The sequence below is a fragment of the Harpia harpyja genome, chromosome 4 (genome assembly GCF_026419915.1).
Source record: "Harpia harpyja isolate bHarHar1 chromosome 4, bHarHar1 primary haplotype, whole genome shotgun sequence".
Taxonomy (NCBI): Eukaryota; Metazoa; Chordata; class Aves; order Accipitriformes; family Accipitridae; genus Harpia; species Harpia harpyja.
Genome location: NC_068943.1, coordinates 41,285,013 through 41,307,040, shown reverse-complemented (window position 1 = coordinate 41,307,040; position 22,028 = coordinate 41,285,013). Strand labels below are relative to the sequence as shown.

Here is a 22,028-nt window from a genome sequence, read left to right as displayed (position 1 = left end):
GGACCCCCTTCACTCTCCTTTTGCTGCCGCAGGATCGTGCAGGGATGGATTTAGGGTTTCCCACCAGGCAGCATGGGGAGGCACTGACATCTAGTGGTAATATTTTTTGAGATTGTAGCTGCTTTGGGTGATAGCTCAAGTAATTTTCCCAAATGTTTTCCCTGGCCTGAGGGCAAAGCACGCAGGGGAATACCTAAAACACCAGCCTGGCACCTCAGGTTTGGATGTGATCCCATTTGCAGAGCAAGGAGGGAACAGCAAAGCATCCTAGAGACACACACACACCCCCGAAACAGGACAATCTTGCTGCTGCAGAGCAGGAACAGCAAATGCAACGTGGGCCTTATCCTGGCAGCCAAAACTCCGCTGGGAGGTGGGTGCCAGGAGGCAGGAGCGCAGGGCTTGGCTTTCCGGGAAGGATGCAGGAGGGAGCTGCCTGGCTTTGCAGAGCTGGGGATGTGACGAGGGGAGCAGGGCAGATGTTTGCAATGCTGTTTGATCAAAAGAGTCTTTAAATCACAGTGACTAGGGAGTTAATGGCTTTCACATGCTCAGACAGCCCCATAGAAATGAGAGCGGCAGCCCCGAGTGGTAGGCAAGGTTTAGTGGCAGTGTCCCGCAAGGGGTTAAGAAGTAGGAACCCCAAAAAGTCCTGGGGTGCCTCATCCTCTGCTGGGAGGAGATGCAGAAGGGCAGCCAGGTGAGGTTTTGCTGTCTCCCAGCATGCCTTCGAGCTGGTTCATAACGAGCCTGGCGAGGCTCGTATCGGCTACAAGAAATTCCAGCTACCGTTTGCAGAGCGAGCCACTAATGAAAACCAGCGGTGCCTTCAAGCTAAGATGCAAGCATGTCCTCCGAGATCAAATATGCAGCTCTGAGAGCGGAAAGCTGGGAATAAATTGCATCCTGTCAGAGAGACGTGCCCCGTGTCGCCTGCAGCCTTACCTGTCCTAGTTCAGAGCAGGGGCACCGCATCTCCTTGCCTACCCTCCCTTGGCAAAGAAAAGCCTAGAGAGATGGACGCCCCATGCTGGCACCTTCATTGGGGTTTGGGGCTGGAGGAGACAGAGTCAGGGCTCGCTTTTGGCTTCTGGTCCTGCCTCTGCGCTTTCCTGCTGATTTTTTTAAAATGCAAACTGTGTTTTCTCCCCAGCCCAGCGAAGCTGGGGAGGGAGGAAAACCCACCCTGGCTGCTACGAAGAAGCTGCTCCAGCTGCAGGCTGAGATCCCTGCCAGGAGAGGAAGGGGCTGCGGCCGGAGCCGGCTGTCGCAGGAAAGCAGCCAAGGTGCTGGGTGTCGAGGGAGTGCATTCGATACGCAGCCCTGGAGAGATGTCCCAGACCGAACTACACCGTGCCTGGGGTTGCCTTTTTTTTTTATTATTATTATTATTTCCTCCCCTCCTACGGTGGCAAAAACCACACTTTAAAAAGAAGTAATCAGAGCCTTGGTCCCAGGGCAGCACTGCTATTTAGAGCCAGGGCTGTGTGTTTACTATATAGGTAGGGATGTGGCTTTTAAGTGGAGATAATAATAGAGAGGCAGATGTAAATACATCCTCGAGTAAAGGAAAAGCAGCCTTTAACCCTGCGCCCCGTTGCTCAGCTGTGGCCCAACTCTGGTTTCCCAGGAATTCTGAGGTGCTAAATGGTGCTTTACCCTTTCAGATCTTTTTAGGATTAGGCTAAGGGAAAAAAAAAAAAAAAAACCAAAACAAAACCCACAGTGCAGAGCAGCTGGTCCTTGCGCTTGCATCCACAGCAAGGTTAAAGGAGCACAAGCCCGGTCCTGAGCGTGTGCTGCTCCCCATAAAAAGTTTAGAAAATCAGGGTATGGAGCAGAATAGGACCCTCCACCCCCGGAGTGCAGCAAGGACGTCCCGGGATATCTCAGTGCTGCACAAAGGGCGCTCCAGAGGCCAGGAATCTCATGAACTAATGGGGAAGGAGGGCTTAAGAGGAAAGAAGGAGTAATATATATGGAGAGATTTCCCTTTCTCCATTACAGCTGGTTGTTCCCTGGTGCTGAGCAGGTTCCCAGCCAGAGTCAGCATGTTTCTGCCCATCTCCTGATGTTTGCCACCGTTGAGCACATGGCAGTAGCTACCTGGTTTTACAGCCTGAGACTTTTATACTCCTGTAGGATTTTTCACTAGCTGCGAGGGAATGTGGATGGGAAGAAAAACTCAGTCTGACAGGGGGACATCTGGGTTTTGAATGAAGTCACATAACACCTCCCCCCCCAAAAAAAGGTGACAGAAGGAGCTGGCTGCATTGTTTTATCCTCATAGGTATTTTCCACAAGTCTGATTTAGCCCCTTGCCTTATTGCAGCCGGAGGAAACTCCATGCAGACCCAGCTGTTCGTTCAGGGCATGGAAACCTCCTTGTGTGTGTCACTGTTGGAGCTTTCCCCGGGGCCCAAAGCTCGCTCTGTCCCTGGCTAAGCGAAGGACATGGGAACCTCCGGGCAAAACCTCCCGAGGCACCTTCTGCCTTGCAGGATGAAAGGAGATGCTCTCCAGCTGGCAAAGGCCTGGTGCTTTCCAGCAGTGAAGGGATGCTGGGGGAAATGGGAGAGGAATCACCCCCACACCCCCCCCCCCGGGGAAAATCCTCCTATGGTGGGGGGGAACAGGGTGCTAAACCCCAGCCCCTGGGGCAGGACCACCTCCCCGAGCCCTTCTGCTGCCCACCTGGGCAGGATCAGGCCCCGGCGGGCAGAGGTTGGGCTGAAGGGGTTAATGCTGGGAGAGTAACAGGCTGGAGTTGACACTTGGAGGCAGGCGGGGCTCCCGGCGCCTGATTGGCCTCAAATCGCATCCAAAAGTGGGTTGGTTTTTTTTTTTTTTTAGTGTTGTTTCTTTTTTTTTTTTACTCTGCTGCTGCTTCTTTTTTTTTTTTTTTTTTTCTCTTTCGCTTCTCCTCCTCCCCCAGGCTCTGGCTGGCAGGGGAGGGGAGTGGGGGGAACAGCGAGAGATCAAAAATAAACCTCTTATGTCAAAGCCGGGGGGGAGAAAGTATAAATACAGCGGGCTCCGCAGCCGGCGCGGAGGCTGCGGGGGAGCCGGCGCGAGCCCGGCGGGGCAGCCGGGCCCGGGCTATGGGGCGGCGGGGGGGGTTCCTGGGGGGCCGGGCTCCGCTCCACCTGCTCCTGCTGTGTCACGCGTGGGCGCTACCTCCGCCTCCGCGGGAAGCTCAACCGCTGCTGCCCGCCCGCCTGCCCGCACCGTCGGGGCAGCTGGCCCTGCGGCTGGCCGCCTTCGGTCGTTCCGTCGTCCTTCGCCTCCGCCCCGACGCCGCTTTTTTAGCCCCCCGGCTCCGTTTGCAGCTGCTGGGGGGGCGGCGGGGGCCGCCACGGACCTGGTCCCGCCGGGGTTGTTTCTACGCCGGAGCCGTCGAGGGGAACCCCGACGCCCCCGCCGTGCTCAGCCGCTGCGGAGGAGGAGGAGGAGGAGGTCTCCGAGCCGCTTTTTACCTCGACGGGGCGGCTTACGAGCTGCAACCCCTCGGGCATCCCTCTCCCGGACCGCCCTGGAGGGGTCTGCACCGCCTCCAGCGCCGCGCCCCCCCGCCGGGAGCCCACCCCCCCGCCGCCGGGAGCAGGGAACCGGGAGGCGGGAGCCGGGAGCCGCTCCGCCGCCGAGCCAAGCGCTTCGTCTCGCAGGCGCGGTACGTGGAGACGCTGCTGGTGGCTGATGCTTCCATGGTGAGCTTCTACGGGGAGGATGTGGAGGTAAGGGCTGGTCGTGGCCTCCGTCCCCCTGCCCCTCCATCCCTTCCATCTCTCCGTCCCCTCCATCCAGCCGTTCCCTCCATCGCCTCCATCCCCTCCATCCAGCCGTTCCCTCCATCGCCTCCATCCCCTCCGTCCAGCCATCTCCTCCACCCCTGCGTCCCCTCCGTCCAGCCGTCCCCTGCGTCCCCTCCGTCCAGCCGTCCCCTGCGTCCCCTCCGTCTAGCCGTCCCCTCTGTCCCCTCCATCCCTGCATCCCCTCCATCCCTGCATCCCCTCCATCCCTGCATCCCCTCCATCCCTGCATCCCCTCCATCCCTGCATCCCCTCCATCCCCTCCATCCCCTCCATGCCCCCTGCCCCTCCATCCCTGCATCCCCTCCATCCCTCTGTCCCCTCCTGTCCCCATCCCTGCTGCCTCTCCACCTCCTCCCATCTCCAGCCCTCTCTGTGCCTGCTGCATCTCTGTCCCCCACCTGCGTCCCCAGTCCCCTGCCCGCTGCTGGGTACCTCCCCTTCCCACCCAGCCTCCGCAGGGACAAGCAGCCCTGGGATGCCAGGGATCACCTTGGGGGAGAGAGTAGAGAGCTGGGGATGGGGTGGGGGACCTTGGCTCTGTCCCCACCTTTCCTTGCTGTGTAGGAGCCGTAAATCCCTGGGGCAATGGCTGCAGAGTTGATCTATGGGGTTTGGTCAGTGTTTGGGGACCCTTTCCCAGACCCAGCATCTGTCCCGGGGAGCCTCTGTCTGCACAAGCTGGACACCGTGATGTCCCATCAGTCTGGTGTCCCCATAGATGAGGGACAGAGGGGGTTAATGCCTTTCTTGCTACAGGGAAAGAGCTGTGCTGCAAAGCGATGCGCTTAACTCCCTTCCGGATAGGAGCTTGGGCCAAATAGTAAATAAACCAGGGGCTGAGTAATGCGCAGTCCCGCTCCTGAGCCACCTGTTAGCAGCGGAGCAGATGCACGAACAGCCCTTTCCCCCAGCCACCACCGCCAGAAATGTTCCCCCTCCTTTAAACGTGCTCCGGCCGTGGAGACCCTGCCCATGGCCAGGCTTTGTGGAGACCCCAGGAGCGGAGATGCTGGCCTCTAAGCCCCCGCGTCCATCTCCAGGGCTGTTGACCCGCCGCTTTCATCAGCATCGGGTTATTTTTCATGCCTCTTGCAAAGCCAGCTCCCCACCGCCATGCTCCCTGCAGTGATGGGCTGCTGGGGTCCTCGGGTCCCAGTACAGGTTTGCATGGTCTGAAACGCACTCGGGTCTTTGCGAGGGATAACTGTGCACCGAAGTTGCTCGTCCTCTGCTGTGGGTTGCTTGGGTATGGGGCTGTTAGAGGAGTCCTTGAAGCTGGAGCTCAGCGGGGAGCAGGAGGGCAGCTGAAACCAGGGGCTGCGCTTTGGCAGCCTGGCTTTGCCATTTCTGCCCGCTTTATCCTTCCCCTGGGGGCTTCATCCAGCTTCTCCACTCCTAATAAAGCAGTGTTTTAATTCCAGCCTGCCTCAGGCGGGGCTGGACCTTGAGAAATGCTAAACCTCAGAGCTCCAGCTGATTTCAGCTGCTCAGCATCACTCAGGTTTCGCCCCTTGCTCGGTTTTGCTTGCATGCTACCAAGCCAGGCTGGCAGGAACAGATAGCGGAGGGTCAAGGAGCAATGGATGCTGCACTTGGAGACAACTGCCCAGAGCTTACAGCCGGTCAAAACCAGAGTTTTCAATGGAGTCATCTGAATTTTTAAGCAACAGGCACGTAAATAGTGGTGGAAATTACTCTCCCTGTAGTGTGAAGCTGGTCTCTGATTCCCCAACAGGACAGGAAAAATAGCGTATTGCATCTTCTGCAACCAGCTGGGCACCCAACGGTTTTAAAGCAACACCCAAGGGTCTGCCTCCTGCTACAAATAAGGTGATCTCTTTTGCGGGAGGAAATCCTGATAAAGCCCAGCTTGAGCTGGGGAAAAAGCAACAACCCTCTGGGTAAATCTGTGCCATGGCAGTTCTTGAAGGCCGAAAGCTGCTGAGCTGCACATGTACACAACCAAGGGGTGGAAAAGCTGGTACCCTGCCCCGGTTTGGGTGGTACAGCCCTGGGGGTGGGTGATGCTGCCTGGCGGGTCCATGACAGCTCCTTCCTTAGTTATCAGTGACTTTCCAGTCTGCTTGGCTCCCATTTTACCATATTATCTCCTCTTTGTCCCCAAGAGCAATATCTTTGCATCATCTCTCAGGATATTTCTTGATGGGAAGCAAGCCTTTAAAGGTCTCGGTTTGGATTTAAGTATTTGGGAGAAAACAGCAACCAGTTCTCCTGTAGCAATGGGCTGGGGGGGGGGGGGGGGGGTGGCAAGCCACCTGCTGTGTTTCTGTGTCTTTTGTTCTCTGCAACAAAAATGCAGGGAGAAGCACGGTTGCTGCTAACTCAGGAGACCAAATAGCCATCTCACTTGTCCCTAAATACCTACATTTTGTGGGCCAAAAAAAAAAGGATGGCTTGCTCAGGCTAGTGAGATCTTGGAGAGCTGACTAGAGGATGCCCAGGGAGTAGAAATGTTGAGTCAGAAGAAACCATATTTATATAGTGACTTTTCTTCCCGTAACCACACTTTAATTACCAAGTATTTATTAAAGGTCACGAGCATTGTTTGTATTCCCAGTTATTTTCTTGCATAAGCTGTAACTGCTCCAGTAGAAGATAGTCACCATAAGATGCATTCAAGCCTTGCAAGTTATAATCGATGTCACACTGTTGTTAGGAAAATGCTGTTAATGATTTATTTCTAATCAATCTGAGCCATTATAGCTCAGCTGTTAACCTGATTTAGATAACAAAAGCTTAATTCTACCTCCATCAATACTCATGTAAACCAGGAGGAAATGATGAAGTAAGAACAGAACCAGACCTGAAGTTTGGGGGTTTAATCATTCTTCTGTCTTGATGCTTGCAGGAGATGGGGTATTTGGGGGGCATTAGCAGCAGGATGGTGCTGAGCAATAACACCTGTGAGCAGCCGGCAGGTTGTGGAGGACTTGGCAGGATGTGACCTGCAGTGATTAGAAAGAGCCCCCTTATATAGGGAAGGGTGTGAGGTCCTGGGCTGGACACACAAGTTAATCCTTTGTGTTTTTCCTGCAGACAACTCAAAACGCTGGGGGGGGATAAGGAAAAAAGGACAGTGAGCATCACTAACAGAATTAAGTGGGGGTTTTGAGTATGGGAAACTGAGGCAGGAGACAGCGTAGGGGCTAATCCCTCCGATGTGCAGAAGAAAGGGCGTTTGGGCTGAGCACCTGCAGCGCAGGCTGCAGGTGCAGAGATGCTCTGCAAGGCTCAGGGGATGTTTGCCGAGACACCTAAAGCAACAGGCGGTTACAAAAACCGGCTGCAGCATCCCCAGCCAGTTGGCAGCAGAATCGGATTCCTGTGGTGGGATTTCTCCAGTCTCTTGGGTGCAGATGAGATGCGTTTCCAAGCTTTCCTCTGCAAACATGATGGCTACGATCCCCTTTTCTTTCCCCCTTGCTCTTGCAAGCGAGGAAGCTGCTATCCCTGACTCCAAGAGCTGGTAACGACCGAGGACCAGGGCAAAATCAGATCGGTCTGATTAAGCCGGGATTCCTTGCCTGACTTCTGTGTTTTTTCCAGGCAGATTTACGAGGTTTTAGGAGTGCTGTTGCATCCCTCCCCTCTAAGACCAGACGGGTGCTGGAGTGTGTGGCACGGGGCACTGCTGGGGTCCTGCTGCCGGCTCTCCTGCACCTAGATTGACCATCAAAGTGACCTTGGAGGTAAAGCCAAAGCCACCCTGGAGCCTCAGGTCCCCTCGTGCCCAGCTCCTAGGCTCGCTTTAGGATATTGTGCAGCTTGAGTGGGTGAGTTTGCTTAATCCCTTGACAAAAGGAGCCAGCCCGTCCTGAGCCCATCCCAAAGGCAACCGGGGTGGGATTAAAGGGGATCTTTGCCAAGCAAAGGGGGACCTGCGCTGATGCATTGCTGGTGCTTTTCCTTTGGGATTTGCCCCCCGGCTGTGACCCTGATCCTGCATCCGCTTTGGTGCAAGGGGTCAGAGGACCGGGCAGCCTCCCTAAATATTCCCCTGGCCGATGCACTCGCTTCCTCGCATCGTCCCGTAATGTTAAACAGCTGCCGCGTTTCAACCCCGCCGCTGGCGCGGTGACCGCCGATTATCAAGGGCTTCGGTATGAAAGGCTCAGCGTCAAGGGAGCCGGCTCCCACCAAAGCAACCCAGGAGCAATTGCAAACTGCAGCGTTCCTGCCCCGGGATGCTCTCGGGATGGGGTTTTGCTTCACGTTCATCCGTGCCTGCAAAGAGGTGGTGGCAATCCAGCATGTGCCTCAGTTTCCCCTGCCCTGAAAAGGGGTAATTGCTTCTTTTGTGGGTCAGCCCCAAATATCTAGCAAAGAGGGAAAGAGAAGGGGGGGGAAAGAAAAATCACGTGGCAAGCAGAAAAGTCATGGGGCAGAGAGCTGGGAAGGCAGGAGGGCAGCCAGGCACACCGGCAGGCTGGCAAGTTGTCCCCCTCTCCTCCGGCTTGCCCCCCATTTCCCTTGGCTGCTGCCCACATTTTTGCAAGGAAATTCTTGGCCCAGGCTTCAAACTGCAGGAGGAGGCTGGCAGGGCGGCCGCTGGCCGCTGCGGGTATCTGAGCTGGGGGGCCAGCATGCAGACGTCGCTTCGGGGGAGAGACACAGGCTGGGATATGTTTTTACCAGTTGTTTTTTAAAAGCTGGGCAGCCCTCGCATCTGACCCCATGTTTTCTTCCTTCCATCTGTTTGCACTCCAGAAATCTCAGCATTGCTCCCCCCCCCCCCCCGAAATGCTGGCTTTTAGAGAAAAAGGAGGGGGGAAAAAAAAAAAAAGACCCAAACCCAACAACCCAATGAACAAACAAACAAACCTACAGCCCCAGGTCGGGTTGAGCATTAATCCCCATGAGCTGGGGAGCGTGTCGGAGGGAGGGGAGTTGTGCCAGGGTGTTGCATGGGTGCTCCCTGCCATCCTTCTGCACTGGGTGCGTCCGGCAATATTAGATCATTATGTGCATACCACAATAATAGTTAGTGTCTGTGTAAGAGCAGTTTCTCCCCCCCCCCCCCCCCCAATAATAATAATTAAAAAGAAAAACCTAAACAGTTTGGGAGTCTCCGCAGACTTCAGCTTCCAAGTGGTTCCCACAAAGGACAATGTAAGCAGAGATTTTGCAAGAACTTGCATCAGAAAGTGAAATCCTTCAACTTTATCAGGTTAAAAGCAACCATTTCAGTTCCTCATGCTCTGATTTTTTTTTTTTTTTTTTTTCCCCACTGCTTACCCTCTGCACGTGCTGTTTGCTGCTGGCAGTCTGGTGTCGGGCAGTGCTGGTGGTACCTGGCTTAGGGCTCTCCCAGCAGCAGCGATGCTGTGGCAGGAGGGATATGGGAGCTGCTGTAATGCAGGTGTGTCAGACAAAAGGCATCCCCCCATCATTTTAGGAATTTGATCTTCTTGAGACCAGAGGGAGCCAAGGATTTGGAGAGCATCACCAGGCAATAGAAACCCCTGCCCTGCCTCTCCGGTGGGGTGGCTCAGATGCGATGTTCGTGCCTGACCATAAAAGCGCATGGGGCAGAGGAGGGATGCTCCCGCAATCCTCTCGGGCTCGGGCTGGTATCCTCTCCCCCCAGAGCAGGTAAAGGGCTGATTTTCCAGCTGTATTTACCAGTCAGACAGAAATCCTGCCAAGATCTCCCAGGATGCTGGCTGGAAATGGCAGGGAAGACCCTTGCGCGTGCTGTGCTGCCATGCCTTGCAAGGAGGCAGAAACCAGTCCATTTGTGCCTCTGGGCTCCCCAAACCCACCCCCGTGGCTGCCCCGCATCCGATCCCCGTAGCCACATCCTCAGCCTTGATGCTGGGAAGGAAAACCCGGAGAAGGCAACGTTCCCTCCTGGGTGGCTCGTCAAGCCAGAGCCTGTTTGCAAAGGCATGGGGAGGACGGGACAAGCGGGATTCAATGCGTCCGCAGCCGGCTGTTGGCCAAAAGCGCTCAGTCAGCCTCTCCTGAGCCCTGGGGATCCTGTAATTTGCTTTTGGCCCCAGCTCCAAACCCTTGGCCCAGCCAAGGTGGTGCAGGTGGATTGCCACTCTCCCCGGAGCAGTCGGGGTCCATCCAAAACCCAACCAACTCCCGCACGGCCCAGGGATGGGTATAAATAGACACCAGATGGTGGAACAAGTGAATTTGACCTTTTAATCTGCACTAAATAGCTGTTTGTTCAGTTCGCTTTCCATCTTCGCTTTCCAGACGAAGGGAAGGCGGACAGATATTTTCCGAGTCCCTCCGTTCCTGCGCTGAAAGAGTTTCTTGGCTGGATGTAACCCTGAGGGTGTGAGCATTGGTGTCCTGGGGGACTTGCAGTAGGGACTGAGAGCTCCCAGGTAACAACTACCAGGATGGAGAGAAACTTGTAATGGGTTAGAAAAGGATGGGGTGGGATTTGCTGCCTTGGAAATGACGGATCGTCCCATGATGTGCAGCTCCAGTGTAGAGCATCCTTCTTGGTCTTCACGCGCGTAATTTTAGGAAGGCTTTGTGACATTTTTAGGAAGGTTCCCCATGGACTTTCCCCGTGGGGTAAACAATTCTCCCGGTCCCTTGGAGCAACCGCTCATGGGGATCTCGCCTGCGTTTCTTGCCTCGGCGGTGACTTCTCCGTGACATTTGTTGCATGCTTCGGGCTGGGACATGAGTCATGTCGTGGAGATCTGGCCAGTCTAAATAAACCAGTCTATTCAGTGCTCCCATCATCCTTGCTGGGGCCTGCCCTCGGATAATGAGCTGGAGGGTACTTGGGATATGTCTTGCTGAAGCGAAACATCTGTTTACATGGAGCTGCCAGTGACGGGATAAAATGTGGCAGAACAATTTAAAATAGCCACAACTGTCCTGGGTGAGCGGCTCTCGGTGCAGCAAATATGCCGTCGCTGTTAGTGGAGGAGGGTAGCTCCCTAAACATCTCCCTCGTTCGCTAAGAAAACAGCATTTTGTGCATATCGCTGTCCTGGCAGCATCGCGATGGATGAGTGCGCGGAGCCGGCTCCACTCAGGAAATGTGTATTTTGGGTGAAACTCAACCGCTGGAGAGGGCTTCCACTGAGTCCTTCCAGTTTAATTAGGTAGTGGCGCTGAAGCAAGACCGTGGGGTGTAATTCGTCTGGGGAGGAGAGAAGCCACTTTCTCTTTCCCAATATGATATTGTGTAATAGCTGCATTTTTTTCTCCTGACTTTGGGGCCGTGAACGGGTGCCAAGCAGAAGAGGAATTTCGATGCTCCGATAAGATGTTTACATCAGCCTAAACATCGCTGGCGCGTTTGACATATTAAGTAATCTCTGGCCATCCCAGTCGCCCGAGCAGGGATGCTGCTGGACGAAGACTTGGCCATCAAAATGCTTTGGCCCCGGTTTGTCACTGAGGACGTTGGGTTCAAACCCTGCCAACCAGCACGGGCAGGAGTTTTACAGCGATGAGAGGGTGGTTTTGCACCAGTGAGATGTTGTGCGTGAGGCGGTTCCCGCCCCAGGGCAGCGAGGGCAGGGTTAATGCTTTGGGAATATGCAAGAGCACTTGGCCGGACACGTGAGGTTTTCCCGAAGGTTTTCTGGGTGCAAAGGGTTCATGGCAGGTGGAGAAGGGGTTGCAGGGGTGGGCTTGTCCTGCCCGTCCTTCCCACTGGCATGAGGCATAAAGCATCATGTATAGAAAAGGCAGCACTTAGGACGTCAACCCAGCTGGCTGCCTGAGTCGGTCTGGATGTGGTAGGCTTCGTAAATGAGGTTGATTTTTCCTTTCCTAACCAAAAAAAAAGAGCCCCGTGGCAAAGGTTTCACCCAGGTTTTACCTGCCCCTCTCTTTCCCCACAGAACCACATCCTGACCCTGATGTCCATGGCGGCTCGTATCTACAAGCACCCCAGCCTGAAGAACTCCATCAGCCTGGTGGTGGTGAAGGTGCTGGTGGTGGACGAGGCAGCAGCGGGACCGGAGGTGTCCGACAACGGCGGGCTTACCCTGCGCAACTTCTGTAGCTGGCAGCAAAAGTTCAACCCCCTGAGCGACCGGCACCCGGAGCACTACGATACTGCCATCCTGCTGACGAGACAGGTCTGAAGGGTCCCTTGGGGATGCTCTGGGACGGGGGGGGAAAAAAAGGGTCGAGGTCTCCCTGGAGGGAGACGAGGGATCCTCGCACGGCGCAATGAATGGAGCTTGCAGCAAAGCAATTGGGGGGGCGGTTGCATTTGGGGTGCAGACCACCAGTGGGTTGCCCAGCTCTGCTCGGAGATGTTGGGGTTGCCGAACATGGGACCCCTTCACCCTGCCTTACTCCCCTCGGCGCTGCTCGCCAACAGGACTTCTGTGGACACCAAAGCTGCGACACGCTGGGAGTGGCAGATATCGGCACCATGTGCGACCGTAACAAAAGCTGCTCGGTGATTGAGGACGAGGGCCTGCAGGCAGCCTACACCCTGGCTCACGAACTGGGTAATGCATCCCTTCCCAAGGGGGTTTTGGTTTTTTCAGCCTGGGATGGCCAGCCTGGCTCCTGGGAGGGGATGTAGCGCAGCCCAGTGCCAGCATCTCCTGGCTGGGTACCTCCCGCCAAGCCTTGGGCAGCGCTGGGGAGATTCTGGCGCCGACAGAAGCTGCTTTGCGCCAGCAAAGGTGCTTAGAAGTGCCGGAGCTGGTGTACATTGGTGCATTTGCCTGATGTGATGAGTGAAGGCATGCGGCCAAGAGCTTCTCCCCCTTGGTTTGCTGCTCCTAGAGATGCGCTGACTAATTTGGGCTGCTTTGCCCTGCATACAGCAGGCTGTACTGCTAAGATAGAAAGAGAACGCACCGTTTTGTTTATCGCTTCTGATTTATCCGAGCAAATAGCTTTTGCAGCAATAGGAACTGCTTGATAACTTAGAGATGCTCCCAGCTGCCCATGCACCATCTGCAGCAGAGCAGGGCCAGGACTGGGAGGCTGCAGCTCGCTCACTGATGCTCTCTGCTCCCCAGGCCATGTGCTCAGCATGCCCCACGACGACTCCAAAACCTGCGAGCGGCTCTTTGGGCCCCTCGGCAAGCACCATATGATGGCCCCTCTCTTCGTCCACTTGAACAAGACCCAGCCCTGGTCTCCTTGCAGTGCCATGTACCTCACCGAGTTCCTGGATGGAGGGCACGGTAAGGCTCAGTTCAGTTGCCTCGTCACTCAAAACAACCTTTGCCTTAATTGCTCAGGCTCTTTGCAATGCCTGGAAGGGTGTGCGGGGTGAAGGGGGGGTCAAATCAGACCACACGCAGAGGTTTGGGGTGCCCTGCTTGGTGCAGTCCCTGGCGTCAAGCCCTGATGCATCTCCAGCCTAATTCTCACGCCTTGCCCAGGCGACTGCTTGCTCGATGCCCCGGCTGACCCCCTTGCCCTGCCCGCCGAGCTGCCCGGCCGAGGACCCCTGTACAGCCTGGACCAGCAATGCCAGCAGATCTTCGGCAAGGAGTTCCAGCACTGCCCCAACACCACGGAGGAGGACATCTGCGCCCAGCTCTGGTGCAGGACCAACAGCGGGGAGCCCCTTTGCCACACCAAGAACGGCAGCTTGCCGTGGGCTGACGGCACCCCTTGCAAAGCCGGCAGGCTGTGCTGGGACGGCCGCTGCGTGCCGCAGGATGCCCTGAAGCCCCAGGTAATGGAGGCGATTGGGGACCGACGGGCTGGGGCTCGACCCTTTGGGATTCCCAAACCTCTTACCCCAGTCCTGCCGTCCCTTGGGCTAGCTTTGGATTTGCCTGCTTTGTTTTCTGGATACCTCTCCTTCGACAGCACCTTTCGTTAATCTTTATTACTGGCAAGCCCAGCTTGTAGATAAACGCTGCTGTGCCTTTTGCCGAGGCATGGGCTGGTCTGAACCAGAGCAAGCAGCCACAGTTCTGCAATTAAATCATCACTTTTTGCCCTGCCGGGGAATTAGCAGCGATTTCCGAGTCAGTCAGCAAAGTACTTAAACCCAAGCTTAACTTTAAGCACACGAACAGAGTGGTGGAAGTCAGTGATAACTTCACGTGAAGTACGTGCTTCAGTGCTTTGCTGGATCAGGGACACGGGGAGAGTAGCCGGGGGGACATTTTAGCATTGCTCCAGACCTTCACTCACCCTGGAAGCGAGCAGCCGGGGATGGAGGGGCTCGGGGAGGGAATCTAGCAGCTTCTCGTGGCCTCTTGCAGCCGGCGGTGGATGGCGGCTGGGGCCCGTGGAGCCCCTGGGGCTCCTGCTCCCGGACCTGTGGCGGCGGCGTGCAGTTCTCCTACCGTCACTGCGACAGCCCCAAGCCCCAGCACGGCGGCAGGTATTGCGAGGGCCAGCGTGCCAAGTACCAGTCCTGCCACACCGACGAGTGCCCGCCGGACGGTAAGCCCAGCTCTGCAAATCCACCCATCTGCAGAGGCAAAGGATGCAATTCCCAAATGCACGCTCACTGCCCGCCCCCGTTTCTCCAGAACCCATCACCAGGGATTGCTCTCCCTTGATTATTCATATTTTTTTGAGGGGGGAGTGGGGAATAGCCTTCTGCTGGGGGTTGTGATCCCCTCCAGCTGGGTGGGAGGTGCGTGGCATCCCTCCTCTGCTTGCGCGCTCCCGCTATCCTCAGCTCACTCCCACATCTCTGCGATGGCCGAGGAGGTTTCTGCCGGCTTCTCGTGGCTTTTGGGTCACGTTTTGCCTTTCCTTTCAGGGAAAAGCTTTCGGGAGCAGCAATGCGAGAAGTACAACAGCTACAACTTTACGGATTTGGAAGGGAATCGCCTAGAGTGGGTTCCCAAGTACGCAGGAGTGTCACCCCGAGACCGATGCAAGCTCTTTTGCCGAGCCAGAGGGAGGAGTGAATTTAAAGTCTTTGAGGCCAAAGTAAGATACCTGGTGATGATAATTACTGTTGCCCCTCATTACCCCATCTCAGATCAAACACATGCACGCAGCCATGCCCTAATTGCTCTTCCGCATCCCCCCCTTTCCTAGGTGATCGATGGGACGCTGTGCGGACCGGAGACCCTCTCCATCTGCGTCCACGGGCAGTGCATCAAGGCTGGCTGCGATCACGTAGTCGGGTCCTCCAAGAAGCTGGACAAGTGCGGGGTGTGCGGCGGCAACGGCTCGACTTGCAGGAAAATATCCGGCTCGCTCAACCGGTCCAAGTAAGGGGAGAAAGGGTCTGCAGAGATGGGCTGGGGGGAGAAAAACCAGCTTCCCCTCTTATTCTCCTTTCTTCTTTTTTTTTTTATTGCAAAACTGCTAGGCTAGGAATATTAGGACTCCGCCCAAGTCACGTAAAGCCAGTTTGCTTTCCGCACCCAAAACATCACACCTAGCTGCAGACCTTGTTTGCTGCAGCCAGGCTTGAGGAGTGCTTGGCTTCCCCTCCGTGCCGTTAACCGGGGTTTGCAGCCGTGATGACCTTGCAACAGCCTGCTCTCCTCCCCAAACCCCGGAGCTTACACTAAGTTTATTTCGGGGCAGCATTCTGCAAGCCAAACAGAGTTTACTTCCTAAAATAATAGCTGGTGACGATGCTGGTGATGGGCTCAGTACGTCACTGCAAGTAAATCTGCTGCCCCGAGGAGTTTACAATATGCATCTCACCCCAATGCAGTGAGTTGGACACATATTCAAGGGCTGATGTGGGATATAAATAGTTCACTAACTTTTCCCTGGGCTTGGGTGTGAATTTCAGTCCTGGGACATGGGCATCGAGGCAGCCGCTTCCCTCGCCCAAGATCTCTGTTGCTTTGCCAAAGAGCTGAATTTAAGGCTTTTGTTGAAAAGATTGTAACAAAAGCCCAACGCGTCCAATTCCATGCGGTGAGGTGACTCACCCAGTCAATTTAGATTTCCTAAATGGTTTCCTTCCAGGGAGCCAGCTGAAATGGGGCTTCCACTCTCCTATGAATTGTTTGTGGTTGACTAAAGAGAGATTAGCGTGGTAGCTACAGCCAAGAAGAGATCCCATTAAGATCAGGGTTAGGGAGGCCGGGTTGACTGAGAGCAGAGTTTGACCCGAAGGCTTTGTTCCAAAATACTCTAAATCTAATTACTGACCGCAGCATCAACTGTGGGGATGCATGGAAAACGATCCCGCTGGCCCCACGGCGTGAGTCGTGCCAGGGTGGCATTTTATTATAGTAGCAAGGAATTACCATAGCACGGGGTGCTGAGGGCTCGAATACTGAAGCCTTCCCGGTGCCGTTCCAGGAACTGTGGTGCTCCAGGGATGAGCTCTGGCTGGCTTTGCAGGGAAATCCTCCCCCGGCATGGGAACGTGCTCTGTGCCCTCCAACGGGAGCAATTCTGCATTGTGGTGGTGGCTGCAAAACCCTTCCAAAGATGAGTCCAGGCTGCAGAAATGCCCACCTGTGGATAGGGATGGTTTTGTTGCCGTAGTACTTGCCGTCTTCTAGGAAAGGCTTTTGAGTTAATATCAAATCATCTACAATAGGAGATGTCTGTCGGGTTAACTGTTTAACTGCTGATCTGGTTTTAGCAGCAACATCTGGCCAATGTACATATCCTCTGTGTGTACAATGCCAGCAGCACCCTGACTCTCCTGTTCTGCTGTTCTGTATCTATAGCTGATGCTATCCTTCAGCATCACCAGTGACAGCATCACTGGGCAGAGCCAGGCTTTTAGTCCCAAGCACTTTACCCATTTCAAAAGAAAGGGGATAAGGGGAATTTCCCAGCAAGGCTGGTAACCATGGGGCTGTTCCTTTGATCGCATCGCTTATTTTTGCATGTAATTCAGCAAAATCTTCCAGCCGAGCACACATCTGGCATGACTGCTGCAATATTTCCAGCTCCTGAGCACTCTGGGTTACAAAGGAATGGCTTCAGAGCCACGATCCCACTCGCCAAGCACTATCCTCTCCATGGGTTTCCTCTTAAGTCCAGGAAAATAACCGTGTCCCTTTGCCCTGTGCAGATACGGCTACAACGATATCGTCACCATCCCCGCCGGGGCAACCAACATCGACATCAAACAGCGCAGCCACCGAGGGGTCCGTCACGACGGGAATTACCTGGCCCTGAGGACCCTCGAGGGCAAGTACCTGCTGAACGGAGACTTTGCCATCTCGGCCATGGAGCAGGACATCCTCATTAAGGGGACCATCCTGAAATACAGCGGCTCCATGACAACCCTGGAGAGGCTGCAGAGCTTCCGACAGCTCCCGGAGCCCCTGACCGTCCAGCTGCTGACCATCGCCAGCGAGGTCTTCCCACCAAAAGTCAAGTACACCTTCTTCATCCCCAAGGATGTCCCTTTCAGCAAGCAGAAAGGCAAAGAGAAGAAGTCGGCCAACGTCATCCAACCGATGCTGACCTCCCAGTGGGTCCTGGGCGACTGGTCCGAGTGCTCCAAGACGTGTGGCTCCGGCTGGCAGAGGCGGACGGTGGATTGCCGGGACGTGGAGGGTCAAACCTCCTCCACCTGCGACAGAGCTCTCAAGCCCGAGGACATCAAGCCCTGCGGAGACGTCCCCTGCCCGCTCTGGCGCCTGGGTCCCTGGTCACCCTGCTCCCAAACTTGCGGCGAGGGTGTGCGGACGCGCAACGCCTCTTGCATCGATTACGCCGGTAAAATCACCGCCCCGGAGAAATGCAGCTCGCCGGGACCACCGCCGGTCACCGCCGCCTGTGTGCTACGGCAGTGCTGAGCCGCACCGTGTCGGGTCGGACTCGGCGGCGATGCGCCGTGCCAGCAACGCCGGGGCAGGACGGCGAGGATGCCGCGGGCTTGCTCGCCAGACGAGTAACCACTCTCCAGCGGTTCATCCCCACCCCATCGACGTCTACCTCAGAGGGGGGAATAACGGTGGCAAAACGGGGAGGAATCACTTCTTTTCCTTTCTTTTTTCCTTTCTTTCTGGCTGGTTGCTCACAGGCAAGTCGTAATTTAAGGGGAAAAATAAGCAGATCTGTAGGGTGTTTCCAAAGAGCTGTCGTTAAACATCGTTGCAGACTGTGTTTGCAAGGTTCGCTGGGGTTTGGCGCTGGAAAAAATGAGGAGCCTGGCTTTGGCATTGCTCCGTCCCAGCTGCAGGTCGAGGAGGTCCAGGGTGGGCGGCTTTGCCGATAAAATCGGGATCCCTTTGCAAAAGGCTTGGATCGGATGGCCGTCCCCTCCCTGCAGCAGTGTGGGTGTCCTTGAGCCTGAGGAGTGTTTTATCGGCTGTGGGTTTAGCTTGGGAGATAACTCGCTCATTTGGCTGGGAGCGGGAATGAGCTGAGGGCCTGATCCTGGCACGCATTAGGCAGGACAGGTTAGATGGTCACAGTGGTTTCTGTGGGATTTATAATCTACGAGGCAACAATGAACCTCTGCCTCCAAACACCCCCAGCATCTGCAGAATTATCCCTAGAGCTGCGACCCCATGCCTCGGTTTCCCCAGCCATAAAACCAAGGCTTAATTACACCCAGTCTGGCTTGCAGGGCTGCCATGAGGATTAATTAATTACCGATTCTGCAGTGCTTTGACTGTGAAATGCCTATCGCGATACCCCGTCCCCCCTTGGGAGAGGACACTTGGGTGCACCAGCATTTTCTCTCCCATCCCTGGCTTTCAGTCCCCTGCGTGCTCATTTTCTCAGCTCTGCTTTAATTTTTGAGATAATTTGCTAACCTGGCTTGCAGCAGGGACGAGCCCAGGACCTGCAGATGCTGAGCCTCTCCCCAGCCCACCACGGTGACCGGTGCTGCTCTTCACCTCTGCTTTCCTGGGATACGTGAGGATGCTTGGATCTGGTGCCGGGCTCCAGCCTTGCTTGAGCAATTCTTGGTCTAAAACCGAGCTTGGCAAGGCTGGAGCTCTTCCTTCCCGGCGGGGAACAGCCAGGCCCCCTCTCCCCAGCCTGGCTGCAATCCCTGAAATTTCCCTCTTTCGAAGTGATCACCATCCCTGTGCTGGCAGCAGCTGGTGCCTGGGGAGTGGGGACGGAATTTGGGAAGGTCTTGCCATCGCTGGACGAGCGATTCGGTATCTCCAGGTTCCTCCCTCAATGCCCCTCACCGCTTTCCTGCGGATGCCCATACCCTGCTTTGGGTCCCCTTTTGGCAGTAAAATGTCAAATTTCCAGTGGGAACAGCCTTTCTCTCATAGGAAGGGGAGAAGGGCTGGAGGAGGAGGACTTGAATTTGCGATGTCTGCGCTTCCCCATTTGCAATTGCAGAGTGAATCCTTTTTCTTTTCTCCTTTGCCTGAGCTAAGCTCACGTGAAACCCTTTTCTCGCTGGCCAGGCAGGTTGGGGATAGGATTGTGGGGTGAGCCGCTCCCCCAGAGCCCTGCCAGAAACCCTACCCTTCATTTGAAAGCCCAAGATATTCAGCTTTTATCTCCTGTAGGTGATTCCTATTGAAACCAAGGGGGCTACAGCCAAGGACTGAGGGTACCGAGGGCTTGGCTCCTCTCTTTTTTTTTTTTTTTTTTTTTTTTAAGCAAGAAAAAAAAATAAAGGCCAGCTGCAGAGTTTGGATACAGAGCTGTTTGTTCAGACCTACCTTCAGGCAATGTTCTGCGTCTGCTAATTAATCTCCAGGAATTTAAGCCCTCTCTCGCTCTAACAAATAGCTGGATGCTAAAGTCATATAGCCTTGCAGGGTTATTTTCTTTTTCCCCTTTGAGTCTGTGAGGGTTTTAACTCAAAGGCCAGCATGTGTTTCCTCTCCAGCGTTGTAACCAGCATTTAGGATGGGTCAGAAATTTCAGCCTGAGACAGTGCCAAGGAAAACGTCTGTATTTATCACACAGGAGTCGTGCATGCCAAGGGTCTCTTCCAATTTTTTTATATTCACTGCGCAGTCGCTTAGCCGGAGCTTCCTAGATGCAAAACCTCCCTTCCTAGATGCAAAAACTCCCTGCCGCGGGCAAATCCTGCTGCTTTTCCAGCAAGGAGGAGGATGGGGACCCTGTGGGGAGCGGGGGGACCGCAGGCGGCGATGTTCGGTTGAGGTGTGGGGTCTGGGTGATGGTAAGTGGGATTCCTGCCCTAGCCTTCCTGTAGAAACACGTAGCCTTTACGCTGATTTAAGTCAAAGAGGTTATATATTAGGATATATATATGTATATATATGTTTCCCTTCAGTGAAGGATTGTAGCAATGTACTGAGCCTCTTGTGTTAGGTATTTATTATAAATTTTTGTTTGGTTTTGTACAGTAGCTGTCTGGAAAGGAGAGAAAAAAAAAAGGAAAAAAGAAATTAAAAAAAAAAAAAAAGACTGTCTGTGTTTTAACATGCTGCTCCCACATCCCCACTCTGAAACCTGCAGTGGGGTCGGAGAGGGGACGTCTCTGCTCATCGTTTAACCACTTCGGTATATGACTGTTGTCTCCCTCCTCCCTGGTGCCCCCAAATCAGGGTGCGATTGCCAACCGAGCTGCGTAAGCATAACAAATCCAACCCAAATTAAGCTTTGGACTTTCATTTTGGGGGGGGGGGGGGGGGAATATAATTTTTCTGGGTTTTAGCCTTTTGTTTGTATTTGGTTTTGACTTTGAAAACAGTCTGTGACTCTGCCTTTACCCCTTCAATAAAGGATTTCCTGCCTCTTACCTTTTTGCATTTGTCTCTATTTGCACTTTTCTCAGGATATATTTTTTTAATCTCCATCCCAAGAGCAATACTTTAAATCTCCCTTTTCCATAGCTTATTCAGCTATAAATAAATGGTTAATTCAGTTTTAAGGTGCTAAACCAAAACATTACATGACAAAGTAGACAAAACCCAGGGAGCAAATTTGTTCCCCAGAGATTTTGAATCGTTGCTGTTTTGCAGACTGCTGATGAGCATCTACCTCCTCTCTATGCGTGCATACGTATAGATAATTCTGCTACTTACTAGGAGGACGTACAGCCTAAACAGGGCTAAAACAGAGGGGATGCTGGCTCCTTTGCTTAACTGTATAATAACCAGAGATGATAGGAACTCAGTGCTGCCTCTCTAGGTGTGGTGGTGTCCTCTGAAATGCAGGATCGCTGAACTTTGGTACATGGCAACGCGGGTTTTGGAGCTATCTCATTGGAATAAGCATGGGCTCATTACAAGGTAATGTAGATGACTTTTGCTTGGGTCAAACAGGCTCTGCTGCTAGATGTCCTAGCTGAAAGCATGGCGTGATTTTGAATAGCAGCTGTGGTTTATTTTCTGTATATCGGTGATTTCCACCCACTGATGGAGCTACAAAATGCTGCTGCTGCGGCTGGGCAGAGGCTGCCTATATTTAGCCCCACGGGAGGGCAAGGGAAAGGGTTAACTCATCGCTGTGGGACGTGTCACTATGTTAGTGGGCACAGCGACGCATGCCACCCTATTTATAACCAGGTGTGACATTCATTTTAGATGACTTCCCTTGGCGTCCGTACAGCTGGGTCCAGGGTTTCGGCTCATTAAGGCGACAGCCCTGCCCTGGCTTTTCCCCCACTTTCTTTTTTGTCATTTTGTTGCTATCACTGGGTTTGAGATGAATAATTGGAAGTTCAAACAATGCCAAAGGCTTTGGGATATCACCGGGTAGGAAATTAATCAGACCAGCGTAACTTAACTTTTAAAAAAGAATAGTGGGGTAAGAAAATAAACCTCATGGGAGGTTCTCTCTCACCGTATCCATGATAGTACCCCAGAGACCTTGTCCTTGTGCTGATACTCTTCTTTAGTTTAACAGCTTTCCTCTTTCCCTGGTTTATAACTCCCCTCTCATGTGTTTGTAGACAGGAGCTGGACCCTCTTTCAGCCTTATTTTGCTAAACTTTTCAAGCCAAGCTCTGTAGGCTGAGCTTGTAAAATACCCTCCTCAGCTCTGGGCTGAACTTCTTATCCCCGGACAGAAGTGACCACAGTGTCTCCGTAAGGTCACACCAGCACCTGGTGCTCCAACCACAAATCCTTCCTTATTCCCGATGGAAACATCCTTCCTGACATGTCCTAGGACCATAATGTCCCTTTTCTGCCATTATCGTCTGCTCAGCTCATCCATCCCAGTTTTATGACCCCTCTGCTCTTCTGGATTTCTCTTTCTCCATATGGATACCTGTTAAATCCATCCTCAGTTGCCCAAGCAAGCAGTTTGGTTCCCAGAGCTCCTGGGCAATGGCATTTCAGAGGGGCTGTTGCAATTCAGAGCATCTTAGAAAATGGGCTCCTCTCCTAAACTGCCCGCTTCAATCTCTTCTCCTGCCGACCAGGATGCTTTAACCCC

At 54.1% G+C, this 22,028-nt stretch overlaps 1 protein-coding gene across 1 annotated transcript; it reads left to right on the top strand.

Annotated features, from left to right (window-relative positions):
- Nucleotides 1-3,101: 3,101 nt before the first annotated feature.
- ADAMTS8 (ADAM metallopeptidase with thrombospondin type 1 motif 8) lies at nt 3,102-20,385 on the top strand. The gene is made up of 9 exons (XM_052786383.1): nt 3,102-3,734; nt 11,660-11,899; nt 12,148-12,280; nt 12,803-12,970; nt 13,172-13,470; nt 14,009-14,192; nt 14,518-14,690; nt 14,802-14,977; nt 16,759-20,385. The coding sequence occupies exons 1-9, from the start codon at nt 3,102-3,104 to the stop codon at nt 17,489-17,491; spliced, it is 2,739 nt and encodes a 912-aa protein (XP_052642343.1). The 3' UTR covers nt 17,492-20,385.
- Nucleotides 20,386-22,028: the final 1,643 nt, after the last annotated feature.

Bases quoted from the DNA above. Each gene is read 5' to 3' on its own strand.
- ADAMTS8 (XM_052786383.1), top strand. From the start codon at position 3,102: ATGGGGCGGCGGGGGGGGTTCCTGGGGGGCCGGGCTCCGCTCCACCTG. The intron at 13,471-14,008 runs GTAATGGAGGCG...GGCCTCTTGCAG, and splicing joins AGGATGCCCTGAAGCCCCAG to CCGGCGGTGGATGGCGGCTG. The intron at 14,193-14,517 runs GTAAGCCCAGCT...CTTTCCTTTCAG, and splicing joins CGACGAGTGCCCGCCGGACG to GGAAAAGCTTTCGGGAGCAG.